At 36.5% G+C, this 15,723-nt stretch overlaps 3 protein-coding genes across 3 annotated transcripts in view; all 3 read left to right on the plus strand.

Annotated features, from left to right (window-relative positions):
- Positions 1–471: 471 nt before the first annotated feature.
- Positions 472–3,209, plus strand: LOC129788206 (lachesin-like). The gene is made up of 4 exons (XM_055824271.1): positions 472–1,234; positions 1,468–1,966; positions 2,137–2,540; positions 2,630–3,209. Exons 1-4 carry the CDS (start codon positions 1,180–1,182, stop codon positions 2,659–2,661), a joined length of 990 nt encoding a protein of 329 aa, XP_055680246.1. The 5' UTR covers positions 472–1,179; the 3' UTR covers positions 2,662–3,209.
- Positions 3,210–3,253: 44 nt separating this feature from the next.
- On the plus strand, positions 3,254–5,789 carry LOC129788205 (inorganic pyrophosphatase). The gene is made up of 7 exons (XM_055824270.1): positions 3,254–3,703; positions 4,019–4,137; positions 4,327–4,597; positions 4,664–4,788; positions 4,851–4,999; positions 5,261–5,370; positions 5,451–5,789. The coding sequence occupies exons 1-7, from the start codon at positions 3,487–3,489 to the stop codon at positions 5,480–5,482; spliced, it is 1,023 nt and encodes a 340-aa protein (XP_055680245.1). The 5' UTR covers positions 3,254–3,486; the 3' UTR covers positions 5,483–5,789.
- A 1,653-nt stretch (positions 5,790–7,442) lies between these two features.
- LOC129786822 (proteoglycan Cow) overlaps positions 7,443–15,723 on the plus strand; it is a 40,803-nt gene continuing 32,522 nt past the window's right edge. The window contains exon 1 of the mRNA XM_055822066.1: positions 7,443–7,996. Coding sequence (XP_055678041.1) covers positions 7,892–7,996 — 105 coding nt within the window. The 5' untranslated portion in view covers positions 7,443–7,891. The remainder of the gene's footprint in view (positions 7,997–15,723) is intronic.

Below are 15,723 nucleotides of genomic sequence, written 5' to 3' on the forward strand. Positions count from 1 at the left end.
TGTTATATAGGCCTAAATTGCCAGTATGAATTATGTTGGAAGAGTTGAATATTCTCTGGATAAAGATAATGGATTAAAACGTTAACATTATTCGCAGTCTGTGAGTCAAAGTTCTAATCGGTCTAGTAGAAAATTATCTAAAGTTTAACGTTTATTTTCTAACGTCAATCATTTCTTTACTTTTTCTCAAGACGTTCTTTTCAATGCTTGACACTCTTTTCATACTTAAGACATTTATTTTCAAATAGTTAACGTTTTTACACTTTTTTGATATTTTTAAAAGTGTTAAAGAATTCTTATATTAAAAATTTGAAATTTAGGAATAGAAAGAAAATTAAATTAAATGAAATTTCAAAAGGAAAAACTTCCAGGATTCGATTTGAGCCAATCTCAAGGAGGATTTCATCTAATCTAGGATCTCATCAACTCTGTCCTTTGGTCAAAGCTGAATTTTCCATGTGATGGCACTCTGTGAAACGCGTGAAAGTGATGTGTGCTGTATTTTTAACCAGTCAGCGCTATTTTTATCATCACCGATACAAATATTGCTAACAATTTAGCCATACTGTCACATTAAATATCCCAAATCATTTACCTAATAGCCGCTTCTTTTGCATTTTAAAATCACCCTAACAACTCACCCTAAGAATAGCATTGTGTCGCTCTCGGTGACCTTTCATGTTCCATTAGGGGATGATGATGGTGGTGGTGGTTGTTTCCTTCTCGGAATTATTTTGCAAAGTGCAATGGTAATTTTCGGGGAAATTTGTAATCCGCCTCTGGAATGCGTCCCTAGGGTGTGTTGTTGTGCATAAATAAATCCATGTTCGACGTCGGGGTGGTTTTTTTTTGTTTGGGCAAAGCAATGTGGTGTGCTTGTGCCAGCAGCACAAACACACTTTCACTTTTCAACCCCTAAAATGTGCGTTCGCTTCATCTTGCCGAGCATCCTTCGGCGACAGCAGCAGAGAGCAGCAATTCCGCACCAGGGGATGATGATGTGGATGTGGTAGAAAGAGACAGACGGCTGGATGGACCAGCGATGGGAGATTCGGTGCGTACGAGAAGAGCTCAGCCACACAGCCAGACAGTCGAGTGGAATCACTGAGCAGATTCAGAGTTGAATTGTAGCATTTTGTGAGAGAGTATTTCCCCGAAAAGAAAAAAACGGCAGAGAAAATGCCGGAATCCTGCTGCAGAATCATCATTTTCCTCCTCATTGCTGTCCATTTGGGTGAGTTTAGCAATCTGCGGGGACTTCCCGCCAAAATTTGGGCGGAAATCTGTGTGATTTCCCGCGGAAATTCCACAAAGCATCGCCGCAAATCAATTACATGGCTCTTTGTTAATGATGATGCTCTGCGTCTGTGATAAAAACAAACGGCGCGCTTACAAATGAATGATGCCCCCCACACGCACTCATTCCCGGCACTCTATCTCACTCTGCCTCTCCTCCACACTTTATAGGTTCATCGCAGAAGGCAATAATCTCGGATATAAGCCAGAAGCAGATTAAAGAAATCGGCGAGAGTACACATCTCAATTGCACCGTAAAGACCGAAGGGAGCTACAAGGTGTCGTGGAATAAGAAGAAACTCGAACGAACCACCGACAGCTTTCCCATCTCCATCGATGACCAACTCACAATCAATGATCCACGCTTTAAGATTGTCTTCGACCAAAATACCTCAACGTATAGTTTGCAAATAAGTAATATTGAGAGCTCCGACATGGGGCTCTATGAGTGCCAGATCTTCATTTCCTTCGAGGAGCGTCCAAGTTCATCCGTGGAGCTCCTTGTGCGCCATCCACCAATCATATCGGAGAAATTGTCCACAAAGGTGGCTCAGGTGCCAGAGCATCAGCTGGTGAATCTTGAATGCTACGCTGATGGGTATCCAAGGCCATCAATTACCTGGACCAGGGAGTACAATGCCCTTATGCCAGGTGGTGGGCATAAATTCAGGTAAAGTTTACATTGAAAAATTCAAATCACATTTAGAAGTTAATTTTAGCTGAAATCAATGAATGGCGAATAAAAAATAACTAATTTGGGATTTTAAAAGTATTAAAATAACTATAAAAATAAATCATTAAATAAAATATAAATTAAAAGAGAGAATCGTTACTTTTCAGTGGAAACATTTTGAAGATTGCATCAGCTCGTCGAGAAGATCGCGGCACGTATTACTGCATTGCTGAGAACGATGTTGGGAAGTCCAACACAAGGACCATAACGCTTGAAGTGGAATTTCCACCGGTTATTTCAATTCCCCGTCCAAAGGTAGCTCAAGCCCTGGACTACGATATTGAGCTCAAGTGTCGCGTGGAGGCCTATCCACCTGCTTCAATCGTATGGTTGCGTAATGGTCAGCAGTTGCACAGTAGTGAGGAGTACAAGATCTCCAATCTGGCGACAGTGGACCAAGTCACCACATCATCCCTCATGATTCGTGGTTTGGAACGTGATCAGTATGGGGACTACTACTGCCAGGCAAGGAACTCCAAAGGACAGGCTGAAAGTAGAATTCATCTCTTTGGTAAGTCAGGACAAAGTTTTCTTTTATTTGTTTTAATTTATTTTTGATTTTTTATCATTTACAATTTTGTTTCTTTTCTTTTTTTGTAGAATCAGTCCTCCCTGTTTTAGAATTGGTTTAAATGCAAAAAAAGTGATTTATTTTGTGCTTTTTTGTAACAACAAACTATCTTGACCCACTGATGAAACTAACATGCGTATTTCCTTCAAGAAAACGCCTTTCCCGACATCAACTTCGCAGGAATCATCTGGAGCTCCTCACCGAATCCCACCAGCCCGCTCATTGCCATCGTAGTCACTTCAACTGCCCTTCTGAGTGTACTCTAAAAAAAAATCTCTAATCTTCAGGTGTGTGACCTTTAATTTATAAAGGTCAATGAATGTCCGTTCTTGTGTGCCAAACCCCCATCCACAACTACCCCTCGATCTTGGAAAAAAACTGCCATATGCGAGTAAACTTTAGGACGAAATTTACACAAAACTAATCTTTAAAATATCTGCCATTTTACAGAATTAATCACATTAATCTTATTAATTAATCCCCCCATGGAGTGATTTAATTTACAAACATAATCATTTTGCCACATAGAGGTGAAAAAAATCAATATTTTTATTGTAATTTTATGATTTTCACAAAATAAAGGACTCTGACATATTTTTTAGAAAAAAAGGATTTTTCTTTTGTTAAGATTTTTATAATTGGCGCTCTCTTTCAGTTCTAGCACCAAAAGCACAATCGAAATAGGCGCTGCAAGCTTTGATTCTGTTTTTCGCGCTTTCCTTGAATTTTCCGCGTTTTTCTCAGCTTTTCTCGTAATGTGAAACAGGAATTGCTCCAAAAAATCCGTTACAAAAATTTAAAATGCCCCAAGAAGTCTACCTTTAGGGGCAGCACACCTACACACTCGCAATTCCTCTGGTGCGATGATCGCTGCTTGAACAAGCAGATGCCGCATCATACGACATTCGCGGTTTCAAGCATTTGCGTAATGCAGCAAACAACAACGCTCTTGTACCGTTCAATTCGTTCAATTGCTGGGAAAACTTCCTCGCCACTCTTTCTGTCTCTACGCTCCCTATCGTCTAGCCGTGTCAGGATGTCCGGAAAGTACTCAATTGTCGAACGCGGAGTCCCCAATTCCACGGACTACAGAATATTCTTCAGTGAGTATAATAATAAAAAATTCTCATCCACATAACCTTTCTTTCCGGTGTGTGGGAAATTCTTGGGAAAAACTATTATATTTTAATTAGTGTGTGGCCTTATCACACAGCCGCGATAATGGGTTATATAACTGGACAACAAATCAGAATATTTGTTTAGCGGTCGACGCTACATGAACATTATCAATTCAATCATTCCACATGGGTTCAAAAATTAAATTGCTCGATGACGTCAGAGAACTTTCATCTCTGCCACCTCATTTGGGGACCCACTTCCGGGGAATTAATCTTCTTCTGGGGGATTATTTCTTGCAGAGAATGAAGCTGGTTGTCTTATCTCACCAATGCATGACATTCCCCTGTATGCTAATGAGGCAAAGAACGTCGTGAATATGGTTGTAGAGATTCCCCGGTGGACCAACCCTAAGATGGAGGTACGTGTAGCCCCCCTTTGAGCCCCCTTGGCTGCGTCACAAATCGATAAATTGAGAGATCTTATCTGCTGTAAGACACACAATCCATCATGATGGATTGTGTTGGAAGAGAGCACGAAGAGAGACGTCGAACCATGCAATGTTCCAATTAGAAAGAAGACAAAACCTTAATGACTTTTTTGCCTGCAGATCTGCCTGGCGGAGGGACTCAACCCCATCAAGCAGGACATTAAGAAGGGGAAGCTTCGCTACGTTGCCAATGTCTTCCCCCACAAGGGATACATTTGGAACTACGGCGCTCTCCCGCAAACGTGGGAGAATCCTGAGCATCTGGATCCAGCAACGGGGTGTAAGGGTGACAATGACCCAATTGATGCCCTGGAAATTGGCTCTCGTGTTGCCAAACGCGGTGAAGTGCTTCAAGTTAAGATCCTTGGAACTGTTGCACTAATTGATGAAGGTACAAAAATGAACCAATAACCCCCCTCTCCTCTTCTTTAACAAGAACCATTAATTTTAATTGTAGGTGAGACTGACTGGAAGATCGTGACAATTGATGTTAATGATCCGGTGGCAAATCAACTCAATGACATCACGGACATTGATAAATTCTTCCCTGGGCTCCTAAAAGCCTCCATCGAATGGTTTAAGGTACGAAAACTTTATTTTACGATGAATTTCAAGAGATTTTCTCAACATTTCCCTTTGTGCAGATGTACAAAATCCCCGATGGAAAGCCAGAAAATCAATTTGCCTTCAATGGAGAACCCAAGAATGCGGAATTTGCAAAGAATGTCGTAGCTGAGGTGCATCAATTCTGGAAGAATCTTATCACTAATGATGCTTCGGGTCCCATCAGTTGGTAGGTATCTGCTATAAAAGATAATTTGCATACAAAATAAGAAACTTTGATTTATTTTTGAGCTACGTATGATTCTTGAAAAGAGCTAAGCTTTATGACTAAATTTTACGATTTTGTAAAAGTTTTTTTTAAAAGACTTTAAAGTCTTTAAAAAAAAAGCTTAATAGTCCTCAATTATTTCACAAAGTTTTAAGCAAAAAGTCTCTTAATTGCTGACGTTAAACTTGACGGTTAATTAACTTCAATTAATTTTTCTTCTAGTTGCAATACAACTTGTTCTGATACTCCGCAATTTATATCTCCGGAAGAAGCTCAGAATGTCCTACAAAAATCCTCCGAAGGAGGTGTTGCTGAGCCCATCAGTGACTCTGGTAAATGGAATGGAATAAATTCTTATTTTTTATATCTTCTCCATCATGATGGTACTAACGAATTTTATATCCTTTTTCAGTGGACAAATGGCACTATGTGCACCTAAAGTAGATTCCCTGAGATAGTCTCAATTACACCACATCCCCCCCTGCTCAGTTCTTGTGTGAGAAATAATACGAGAAGAAAAAGAAAAGAAAAACCCTTTCGGTCCGCAGAGAGTAGTGAATTTTTTAAAGTCTATTGCCTAGCAATGCATTACAAATTGTTGGAGAGTTTAGTTAGTAGGTATTTTGGCTGAATGTCCTTGTTACCACACCCATAAAATAATAATGATTGTTTAAAAGGCACATTGTACACTGAACTGGGAATTTCCACGGTGAAATAATTTAATAAAATATAAATGAAAAAAAATACAAAAGGATTTTCTCAAAATTTACGGTATTCTTAGAATATGGTAAGTAGCTGAATTTAATTTTATGTTTATTGCATTCATTTAATTTAAATTTATTTAAAAATAATATAATTAAAAAATCATTTCAAAATGATCTCTATTGAATTTTGAACCAAAAAGCCTCTCAAAAAATGAATTTATTAAATGATCAATTACTGTAATAAAATGGCTGAATCATGACTTAAAAGCTTTAGGAATTTATTAAGTTTTAAGCATTTGGAGCTGTGGTCTTATAAATTCACAATTTATTAAATAGAATAAAATTAAAATTAATAAATTAAGCGTTAAAATATTCTGAAAACTAAAAATCAGATAGAAAAGTAGAATTGAACTGGGTTTAAACCAATCAAGAAAACTTCATCGTATCTATTGACGAATCAATAGGAAATTTTTTAGAGGCTTAACCGTTTTATTCAAGGGGTGCTAAAAATCATTTTTAAGGACGCCTAAAATGGATTAAGAAAAATGATTTAGAAGTCCAGGTTAAGACTTAAATTCTTAACCAATTTTAACAGGTTTTATATTCGATTTAGCTGCTGGTCGTACATTTTCAAACGTTTAACATTTATTCCAACCTAATTACGTTTTTTACAACGCTTGAAAATTCAACTTTTAACTTTTTTCAATGTAAAAAAGTTCGCAAATAATTCCTTTTAATTCCTAAAGAAAAAATCTTTCCTTTTGTGGTGATTAGACACACACACAAAAACATTTCTTGATTACACTTTAGCTGCGATTTAATTGTCCGTTTAAGCCTAGTTTAAATATCGCAGTAAAATAGCCGTTTTATTGAAGGATAATTAAATAAAATTATAGCACCAAATCCGTGTCATAGGCACAGCATATCTATGTAACTAATTGGGCATTAGTTTGAAAATTAAATTTATGAGCATTTAATTTTCAACGCAAATTGATTAATTTACTATTAATTTCATATTAATGCAATTGAAATTTATTTGAAAGCATGAAAAAGCATAAAAATGACCGAAAAACATCAAAAGAGAGCTTTAGCATAAACTATACATAAGAATATGCCAAGACAAATCATCCTTTTCATTTCTTTGAAAGAAAATTATGAGAACGAAAGGAGCAAAATGCGTTTTCCTGAATCCCATTTCCTCTTTGGAAAGTGAATTTAAAAAAAAGTCAAAGTCCGAGTGGTTTTGAGGGGGAAAAGGGGGTGGAAAGTGTTTGGGATTTAGGAGGAAATGTGTCTCTTCATTGTCGCTTTTTTAAATGGAAGTGTGTAAGCTCTCTCGGCTTCACTTCCGAAAGTAACTCCACAAGTTTTCTCACAAAACTCATTCTCTTTGTTTTTCAGCTGAAAATTGGGGATATGTGCTGCCGCGGGGGGTTTCAAAAGTTGGGCAAGAGTGCACTTGGGATTGTCGCCTCGGCGGAGATGAAGAAGAAGGTGGAGGATGGGTTGTGAAAGCACTGTGGGGGCGGATAGGGTAAACCGAGAGAGAGCGAGAGAGGATCTGTGGGATGGAGAAAAAGAAGATGAAGCTCTCTGGCGCTCCTGGTATTATACTATTTTTTGATTTGGTACATAGCAACGCTGCCTTTGCGCGCTCTTGTTACCCACAATCGGCCATCGCAGAAGAATGGCGCGGGGGGTGAAAAGCTCTCATCGATTTTGCAGTACACAGAGGCGAGGAAATTTCGGATGCGCAAACTTGGGAGACGCACGTCGACACGGTATCCGACGCTAACACGACGAGGCGACGAGGAGTCTGGAAGTATTTCTGATACACAGACCGTACTCATTGCAGTTTCGTGCGTCGGTGCAGGAAGAGTGCGCTAAGGAACGCGACGCGAATCTTTGTTATTCTCAACAAAAAATCCTTTTTGTAAAGGAGGAGGCTACATTCTCGTGGAAGTTCACGGCCGAACGGGTCAATTTGCGGAAGTTCTTTTTGTACCCAAAGTTCAGTGTGATCAAGTGCAGAAGAGAGAACCGGAGGAGTGACTGTGTACTCAGGGAATTTCATTTGATTGAGGGCGTCCTTGCGGAAAATTCCAAAACTCTCTCATTGGCGGCGACACAGAAAAAACTTCCAACAGCTATGAAGTGTTTGTGGGTTTCCGTGGCAATTTGTCTCGTACTCGCTGTGGTGGTCAACGCCAAGAAGAAAAACAAGTATGACGGTGACTTTGAGTTTGTCGATGAGGTACGTACAACTACCATCCTCTACCATATAGCTAATTTATTTACATGCAGACACCATTGGCTCATTACCGTAATTGGCAGGCACATCACCCCCTAAATCGATTAGCTCCCGTGCTCCTCGCAAATCGCATCTCTGTGTGAGCTCCACAAAAACACACAGCATGAGCTAAAATCGCGAATCACAGTGATTCGCATCCCCCTTACATGAGATTTTATTGCGAGGTGGTGCCGCCCTTTCTACCGCTCTTCGCATTTGAGGGGTTGAATGAATTTGATATGTGTATGGGTGTATGAATTGGAATCGATAACGCAAAGTATTTCTTCAACATCGGCACCCCATTCCACCCACAACTACAGCTATATACGTAGTTAGATGCGAAACCAGAGACAGAAACTTTTATTCTCATTCGCAAGAGCTTTTCTCACGCTTTGCTTTTCTTCGATCTTCTTTCACTCTCTCCCCTTATTTTCTCACCCCTCTTCACAGTTTTTTTTTGTATCATCCTTGTCAGGCCTTTTTCTTACATCTCTATACTTACTTTCTCGCCCCGACGTTTTGTTGCGCTTTATTTTATTTAATACTCCAACTGTAACATCACCCGAGGGACAAATAATACTGAAAGACATTACACTGCCTGCCTGGCTGTCCTTTCTTACGACAACGATGGTCCTCTTCTAAGCACTCCTTCTGTCGCTCAAATACATGTATGTATGTGGAGGAGAGAGCTTAAAGTCAAACTGATGGGACAAAAAAGCTCACACTACTCCGTACGAGGAATGACTACATAGCTCTGAGTGCGAAGCTTTTAAAATTTGTCATTTACATGCATATAGCAAAATTCTATATATGAGGAAGATATCTTGTACTTGGGCAAATGGCCAAATTGTACAGCATCCCGCACCCCATTGGGAGACAAAGTGCACATTAATTGTCCATCGAAATTTGACTTTGATATTTATGTTCGTCGTTGCGGAATGTCAGCCATAGATCATTCAGAATTCCCTCAAGCGGTCTCCCCATATTGCAACAACGAAGCCCCCTTTCTTTCTCATTAGATAACTTGTGTAATATGTACCTACATTATGTGATATATAAATGCATAGTTATAAATAACTCTGACATATCATAAATATTTCAATTTGTCACCCAAAGAGCACTATAAGGACGACCTTATAGTTCAGTTCAGGGGATGCTTTTAAGGCAAATTAGGTGGATTAAATTAAACTTGAGTTTTTTTGCTTTTCTTTAGATTCTCAGTGAGCTTTTGGAAGCTTTAGCAATAATTTTTGTACGTCTAAAATTGCAAAATGCTTCTTTTATTAAGAAAATACTTATTTTTATTTAAAAGAAAAAAAGATAGGAGAGAGTGAAGCAAAAAGACTCTGAATTGTTAGGTAAAAGCTTAAAGGAGCTTTTATCAATAAAATAGAGCAAAATGATTTAAAAAAGCGTTGTAAGGCCATTGCTCTATTTCATTGAGAAATAGTAATTTTTGACTCTTCCCCCTGCTCTTCCCAAACTCCTGTGAGTGACTTTTTTCCGCTGTTGTTCCCTAATTAATTATTTCTGTCAATAAAAAGCTTAACAAATTAATTATTTATGCATAATTTGAATTTCTTCTTTTTTAATTTTCTCTTTTTTATCATTTTTCTCTAAAGTTGAATAGTTTATTTTGTAGTACACATTGAATGAAAAATTGTAGAGTAGCATTCATCGTGGCATTAAAGGATACAGAAAAAAGTTGAAAAATACCATCCAGGTGAAACAAAGTGTTGTATGAAGACACGAAGAGATTTATTTCTTACCTAAAGATTTTTCTTGTTGCTCCATTTTGAAAAGACATTCTTCTTTTTCAGTGTTCGTAAGCTAAACAAAAAGCTTTGTTGCATAAATCTTTCTAAGAATTTATCTAAAAGCTCTAAAGGTATTTTTTTTCGATATAAAATTCAAAGCTTTTTTTCCAATCGTGTCTCTTTAAAACAGAATTTTAAAAAAATCACACGAAATTTTAATTCTGAAATTATACAAGCTCTTATATTGGATAGATCTTTTAATTTAAATTCTATTGACTTTTCATTTCAATTTCACTTTATACATCCTCTTTCAATCTCTGTACTTACTACGTGTATACTTTTCACTCCATTCTCCGTACATGTATGTACCTACATACGTACATTGTTAAAATTCATTAAAAGCTCCCAACATACAACAGTGCAAATTGCAAAATTTGTACTGAAAATTAACATTTAATTCGTGCAAGTTGAGCTAGAAGAAGAATATTAGAGTTGCAATGATGACATACCTGATGAAAAAGCACAGTATTTTGCTCAATTTGTTCCTCAAGAGCTACACACACACCGGAGCGAGTTTAATTTCCTCCCCGCACCGGAAAATTCTCTACGTAAAATTAAAAGTCCATGGTAACTTTGAACCTCAGGCATACTTGAAACTTCTAGTTTGTTGCTCTCACGGTACACACACACAAAATTTTTGATGAACTTTTCAAGCTGAAAAAAAAATCACTAAAAAACTGTTGCAAAAGTAGGTATATGTAGTTATAATGCTGAAAGCGAATTAAACAGATTTTGCAAGGAAAAGTTTCAAACCATTTTGGAAACTTTCTGTCGTGAGAGTTGGCCTGAAAATTGGCAAAACTCTTGGTCGATTTGTATATTATCGAATTCATATTGCATCACAATGTTATGTAGGATGTACATAGGAATGTATATAGCAACATACAATGTATATATAATGTACAAGCAAATGGGGGGACATTTAGTTCGATTTTAATAGCATGTATTGGAAGCCACAAAATGCCTCGCCAATGCGGCGGCTGTGGGGCCCCTGAAGTATCCCTTGATTGGAAAAATGCTCATTCATTGAATCGGTGAAGGGTGGTTGATTCTTTGTTGGGTGCTGTGAAAAGCCACTGAACACATCAGTCACCCTCGGCATTTTCGCACGGTGGACGTGAGGTGATGGATAAATATGCCCCCTGTGATGTCGCCACATTGCCCAGCCCATGTAGAAGGATCTCCACCACACTACGTACAGAGATATCGCTGCAGGGCGGAAGAATACTCACCCACCCACTCCCCAGCAAACTCATTTCATCACATAGCGATGAACTTTGGGAGATTCCGGTGCAGAATGAAAATCCTCCCGCGTGCTCAATGGGGGAAGAGTATCCAAGGCTCCTGGCGCATTCGAGGCTTTCCGCCGGGGGATTATAAATGCTGCACCCTTTATACCCAACTCTGACAGTGTATGGATCTCCTGGCGCCGTGGGTTTGAGAGATTTATTGGTGATGCGAGGAGAAAAGTGAAGGGGTTTCAATGAAGGTGCGACCACCGTTTTATAGCACACTGGCAATTCTTTAATTCACATCCATACTCCGGCACTCTTTTGTTCCGTCTCCCTGCGGAATTATCCCTCCAACGCCATAAACATCCACCACACTAGCTATCCACCACTTTAGTATCGTCCAACCCATTTGATGGATGACTCGCTTAAGGTTTTCCTTTAGCAACATTTTCGCCCATCCAGAAGCCAAAATCAAGAGGCATAGCAATACAATGAACCCCAATACATCAATTTCATATAACTGGGAATTATTTCATTTTCTATTATATCTATTTTATTGTATAAAATCTCATTCATATTGATGGATTTTTTTATTATCTTGAATTACTTTTCATGCTATGTACAAGCCTATTTTCTCGTGTTTTTTATATGGATTTCTGACCAAGAAAAATCTCTGAAAGTCTTTAAGAAGGCTTCTTTCTCTTTAGAGTTTATTCTTTAATTTTTGAGAAAGAACATTTGTTGAAAATATAAAAGTAATGATAGAATGTATTTACTTTCTTTGGATATTGATGAATTGAAAGAAAAAACAATATAAGATTTGCAAGAAATTAAATTAAATGTTTATTTAAAAATAATTTTAATTTCCTGTTTCATCTCTTTAATCTCTTTAAAAATAGTTATTAAAACCTTTTAGATCGTTGTAAAAATCATAGATTTTTTTAAGATTAAAAATTAAAATTTATTTTGATTAATTAGTACATTTTTAAATTATAGTTTTTCCCCTAGGTGACTGTATTTACAAAATAAATTGTTTATACAGTATTTAATTCAATTTTTTTATATTTATTATCGATTCTTTGCCTTTATGGCATATATTTATTGATTTAAAAATCATATCTCAGGGGAATCATCAGCAATGATGGCAACCCCTTTATCAAATAAATAAATAAATAAATAAATAAAAATCATAGAAATACCGAGAAATAGGCCCTTCTTTCAATTTATGCGGTACCCCTTTGTGGCGTGGGCGTCTGACAAAATCTAATGGCCATACCGACTCTCAAGGATGATACTTCTTATTTCAAATCAACAATCTAAAGTCTCATTCTGCTTACATGCGGATTTATTTTATATCCTCCTCATTTCTTTTCACCAGTTCCAAACAATAAATTCCAAAATAAACTCCATTTATTAGTTCGTATATAGCGAAGTAATTTTTCTCCCTCATTCACCATTGGGCTTAAGTCTGTCTCCAAACTTATTTTCCCTCTTGAAAAGCTTTCAAAAGCTAAAAGAAGAAAAAAACGTCTCAAAAGCTGAGAGGATTCATCAAATTTCTATTTGCAGAGACATTTGCATAAATTGGCAAACTTCTAGGGTAACATTTTCTTACAAAATTCAAATTATTCAAACTGGGAGAGTTTTTGCGTTTTTTTCTTTTGGAGCTTTGAAATTCCATTTATTGATTTTTCCAAAAAATAAATTAAATATTGTTCTATTGCATACGAAAAAAAAGAATAATAAAACGGACATTACCATTTTTACACACATCTGTGGTTCTGTTTCAATGGAAAATGCAAAAATTTTCTTTTCGACATGATTTTACATAAAATATGAAAACGTGACCAATTTTCCTCATGTAACCATGACAGCCTTTTGCAATGGTTTTTCGCATATCGGATGTCATTCTCTACCTATGAATGTGGGTGGGATGTGCAACAAACTTTCACAGTACTGATGGCGCTAAACAAAATTATATTTACTACCGCGTATACCAATTCAATTAAAATTGCTCCCGCCCTCCCCCGCATAAAGATGATTTTTGTGCAAATTCCCCTCGTATTTTATGTTGAGTTTATTTGTGTGAAAATAGTACAAAAGCTAAATGAATGTGGTAATGATTATTTCAAAGCATGATAAATGCATTCATTTGCACCCCAGAATTGCGGGAGCATCCACCCGAAATCGCACCTGGAGGGCAAAATTAGCGCTCATGTGCTGTGCGGAGTTATATACCTTTAAAATGTGATGCAAAGGTTTTTGACACACCCGTACAATTTATGACACACACACACTTCATTGTCTTACGAATTCACCAAATATAAAGCATCTCATCATTACCTCTATATATCCAACATGCCGGAAGGCGGATGAGATTCCTCACGGCGGTCTCGAGAGTTGGAAAATTAAATTTACTCTGATTTCTTCGCTGACTTCACGTCAGGGGGTTACATAAATTTATCCAGACAAGAACGCCGAGAGGAAGATTTAGTTAATTTACATGGTTCAGGGGGTGATTTCACTAAGAACTTTTGAGTGTTGTTATTTCAAAATAAAATTTGAAATTAGATGTTTGTTGAAATTTAAGCTATACTAAAGCTTCAACAAAGACACACAAATTAATGTTCTAATATACAATTCAATGTTTATTTGCTGGTTCTAAAGCTCTTTTGAAATTCAATTAGGTTTAGCAATTGATTGGCCAAAATCATATTTATTGTTGTTTGGGAATTGAATGGTGTGTATGTTTTATTTTATTTCTCCCCGTAATTTATTCTTGTACAAATGCTATTGAATAGCCAATGGAACCAATAGTCAGGATTTTGGGGAAAACACAAAGTACAAGGATTGTGGCGTGTGGCTATTGAATGAAGAATAGATTGAATAGCGATACATAGCAAAATTCAATTTATCCTCCAAAAAAAAGGCCAAAATGATATTCTCTTGTGCGAAATTTCCCATTACATCATTTCTTAAATTGATTCTTTTAGAAATCTATCGATTCATTGCCTAAATATGTACCTAATAGATAAATTAAAAAAAAAGTCTCTTGAGTAATTTTTTAACAGAGAATAAAGAGGGCTAAAAAGGCTGCGGAAGGATCCTGCCTAAATTCATGGCAATAAAACAATATAATTTGCAGAAAAAAAGGGGAGAAAGGAATCCCATGTGGTGCCATCATTTCTCAACAATTTCCTATCTTCTTTCTCAAAATAAAACTCAATTAATTTTAGTGTCATGCCATAGAAGGGGAAGACGTGCGATTATGTGTCGTGCCACAGGAGAATTAGATGAAATGTGAAAATCCTTTTACAACCATTATTCTTCCGGGGTAGGTTTTCCTCAAGCATCGTTTCAAAATCTACAATTTTCTCCTTTATGTCCCATCCAGGCATTCTCTGGGATGTAAAATATCCGCCTCGTAAGAGCATAGGGAAGTATAACTTTCTCATTATTACAGCCACATGCTGAATCTGAAACTTTATTGACACCCACATCACATTTACCCTCCCGCACATTATTATTCCAATAATAATTCAATATGGTTCCATGCATTTGAATAGGTTTTTTGTCATGTTGGAAGCAATTTATGAAAAAAAAAGTCAATATATTGTAATTTCTAATTAGACCAATCGCATTACAATTCGAGAGTTTGGCATAAAACTACCTTTAAATTTTAATGGTGTCGCTTATTTGGCACATAAATGGCTTTTAAAATACCCTAATCTCTTCACATAAAATTTATACGGCATGTTTGAGCATTAAATAATGTTGGAAAGACTGGGGTAAATTGCAATCTAACAACATTATACTGATGTACAACAACATAATACAAACGTTTAAGGATATTAAAGACTCTTATTCTGGCAGCTATATTTATTTTAGAAATTTTATTTTTAGAGCTTCAAAGTTCGAACAAAAGCTTTATTGTTTAATGATATATAGAAGGATAAAATGGCGCAAACTAAATACTTTCTTGTGTATATAACATATGTACTCAAAAGCTCCTTGGTATATATTACAAAGAATGTAAGAAAAACAATATAAAGAATTTCAAGAGGAACTCTATGCATTTTTCATGTGCACGCGATTGTCTGATTTATTTTCTTACAATTATTGAATTATATAATTCGTAAAAATGAGAGATTAGCGACATCTTCGATAATTTTTAGGTATTTTCTTAACAGCTTTTCCGTTTACAGATTATCATTAAAAAACAAAAATTCAAAACATTTTCATTTATTATTCACAAATATTTCTTTTTTTTTTTTCAAAAGCCTCTTGGCTTCAATTCTAATCTTATGAAAAGCTTCTTTGAAAGCTCATTCCAATAAAAATAAAATTCACGAAAGTCCATTGAACTAGAGAGTGAAGGAGAGGCAGGATAAAAGAAAGATTAGCTCCATGGAAACTCATACCGGTGAAATTTTTCTTTCCACTTTTGTTCTCCTTTTATTATACAATTTTCTCTCTAAAATATATTTTATATGCATGCCCAATATTTCCATGAGCTTTTATTGTTTTTTCAATCAAATAAATTTTAACGAGAATTTATCAAATAAATGTATTTTGTGAAGGACATGAAACACATCATATAATGTGAAATATTTATCCATCTTGCTAAAAATGGCGTCATGCT

Source organism: Lutzomyia longipalpis, chromosome 1, assembly GCF_024334085.1.
Source record: "Lutzomyia longipalpis isolate SR_M1_2022 chromosome 1, ASM2433408v1".
Classification (NCBI taxonomy): domain Eukaryota; kingdom Metazoa; phylum Arthropoda; class Insecta; order Diptera; family Psychodidae; genus Lutzomyia; species Lutzomyia longipalpis.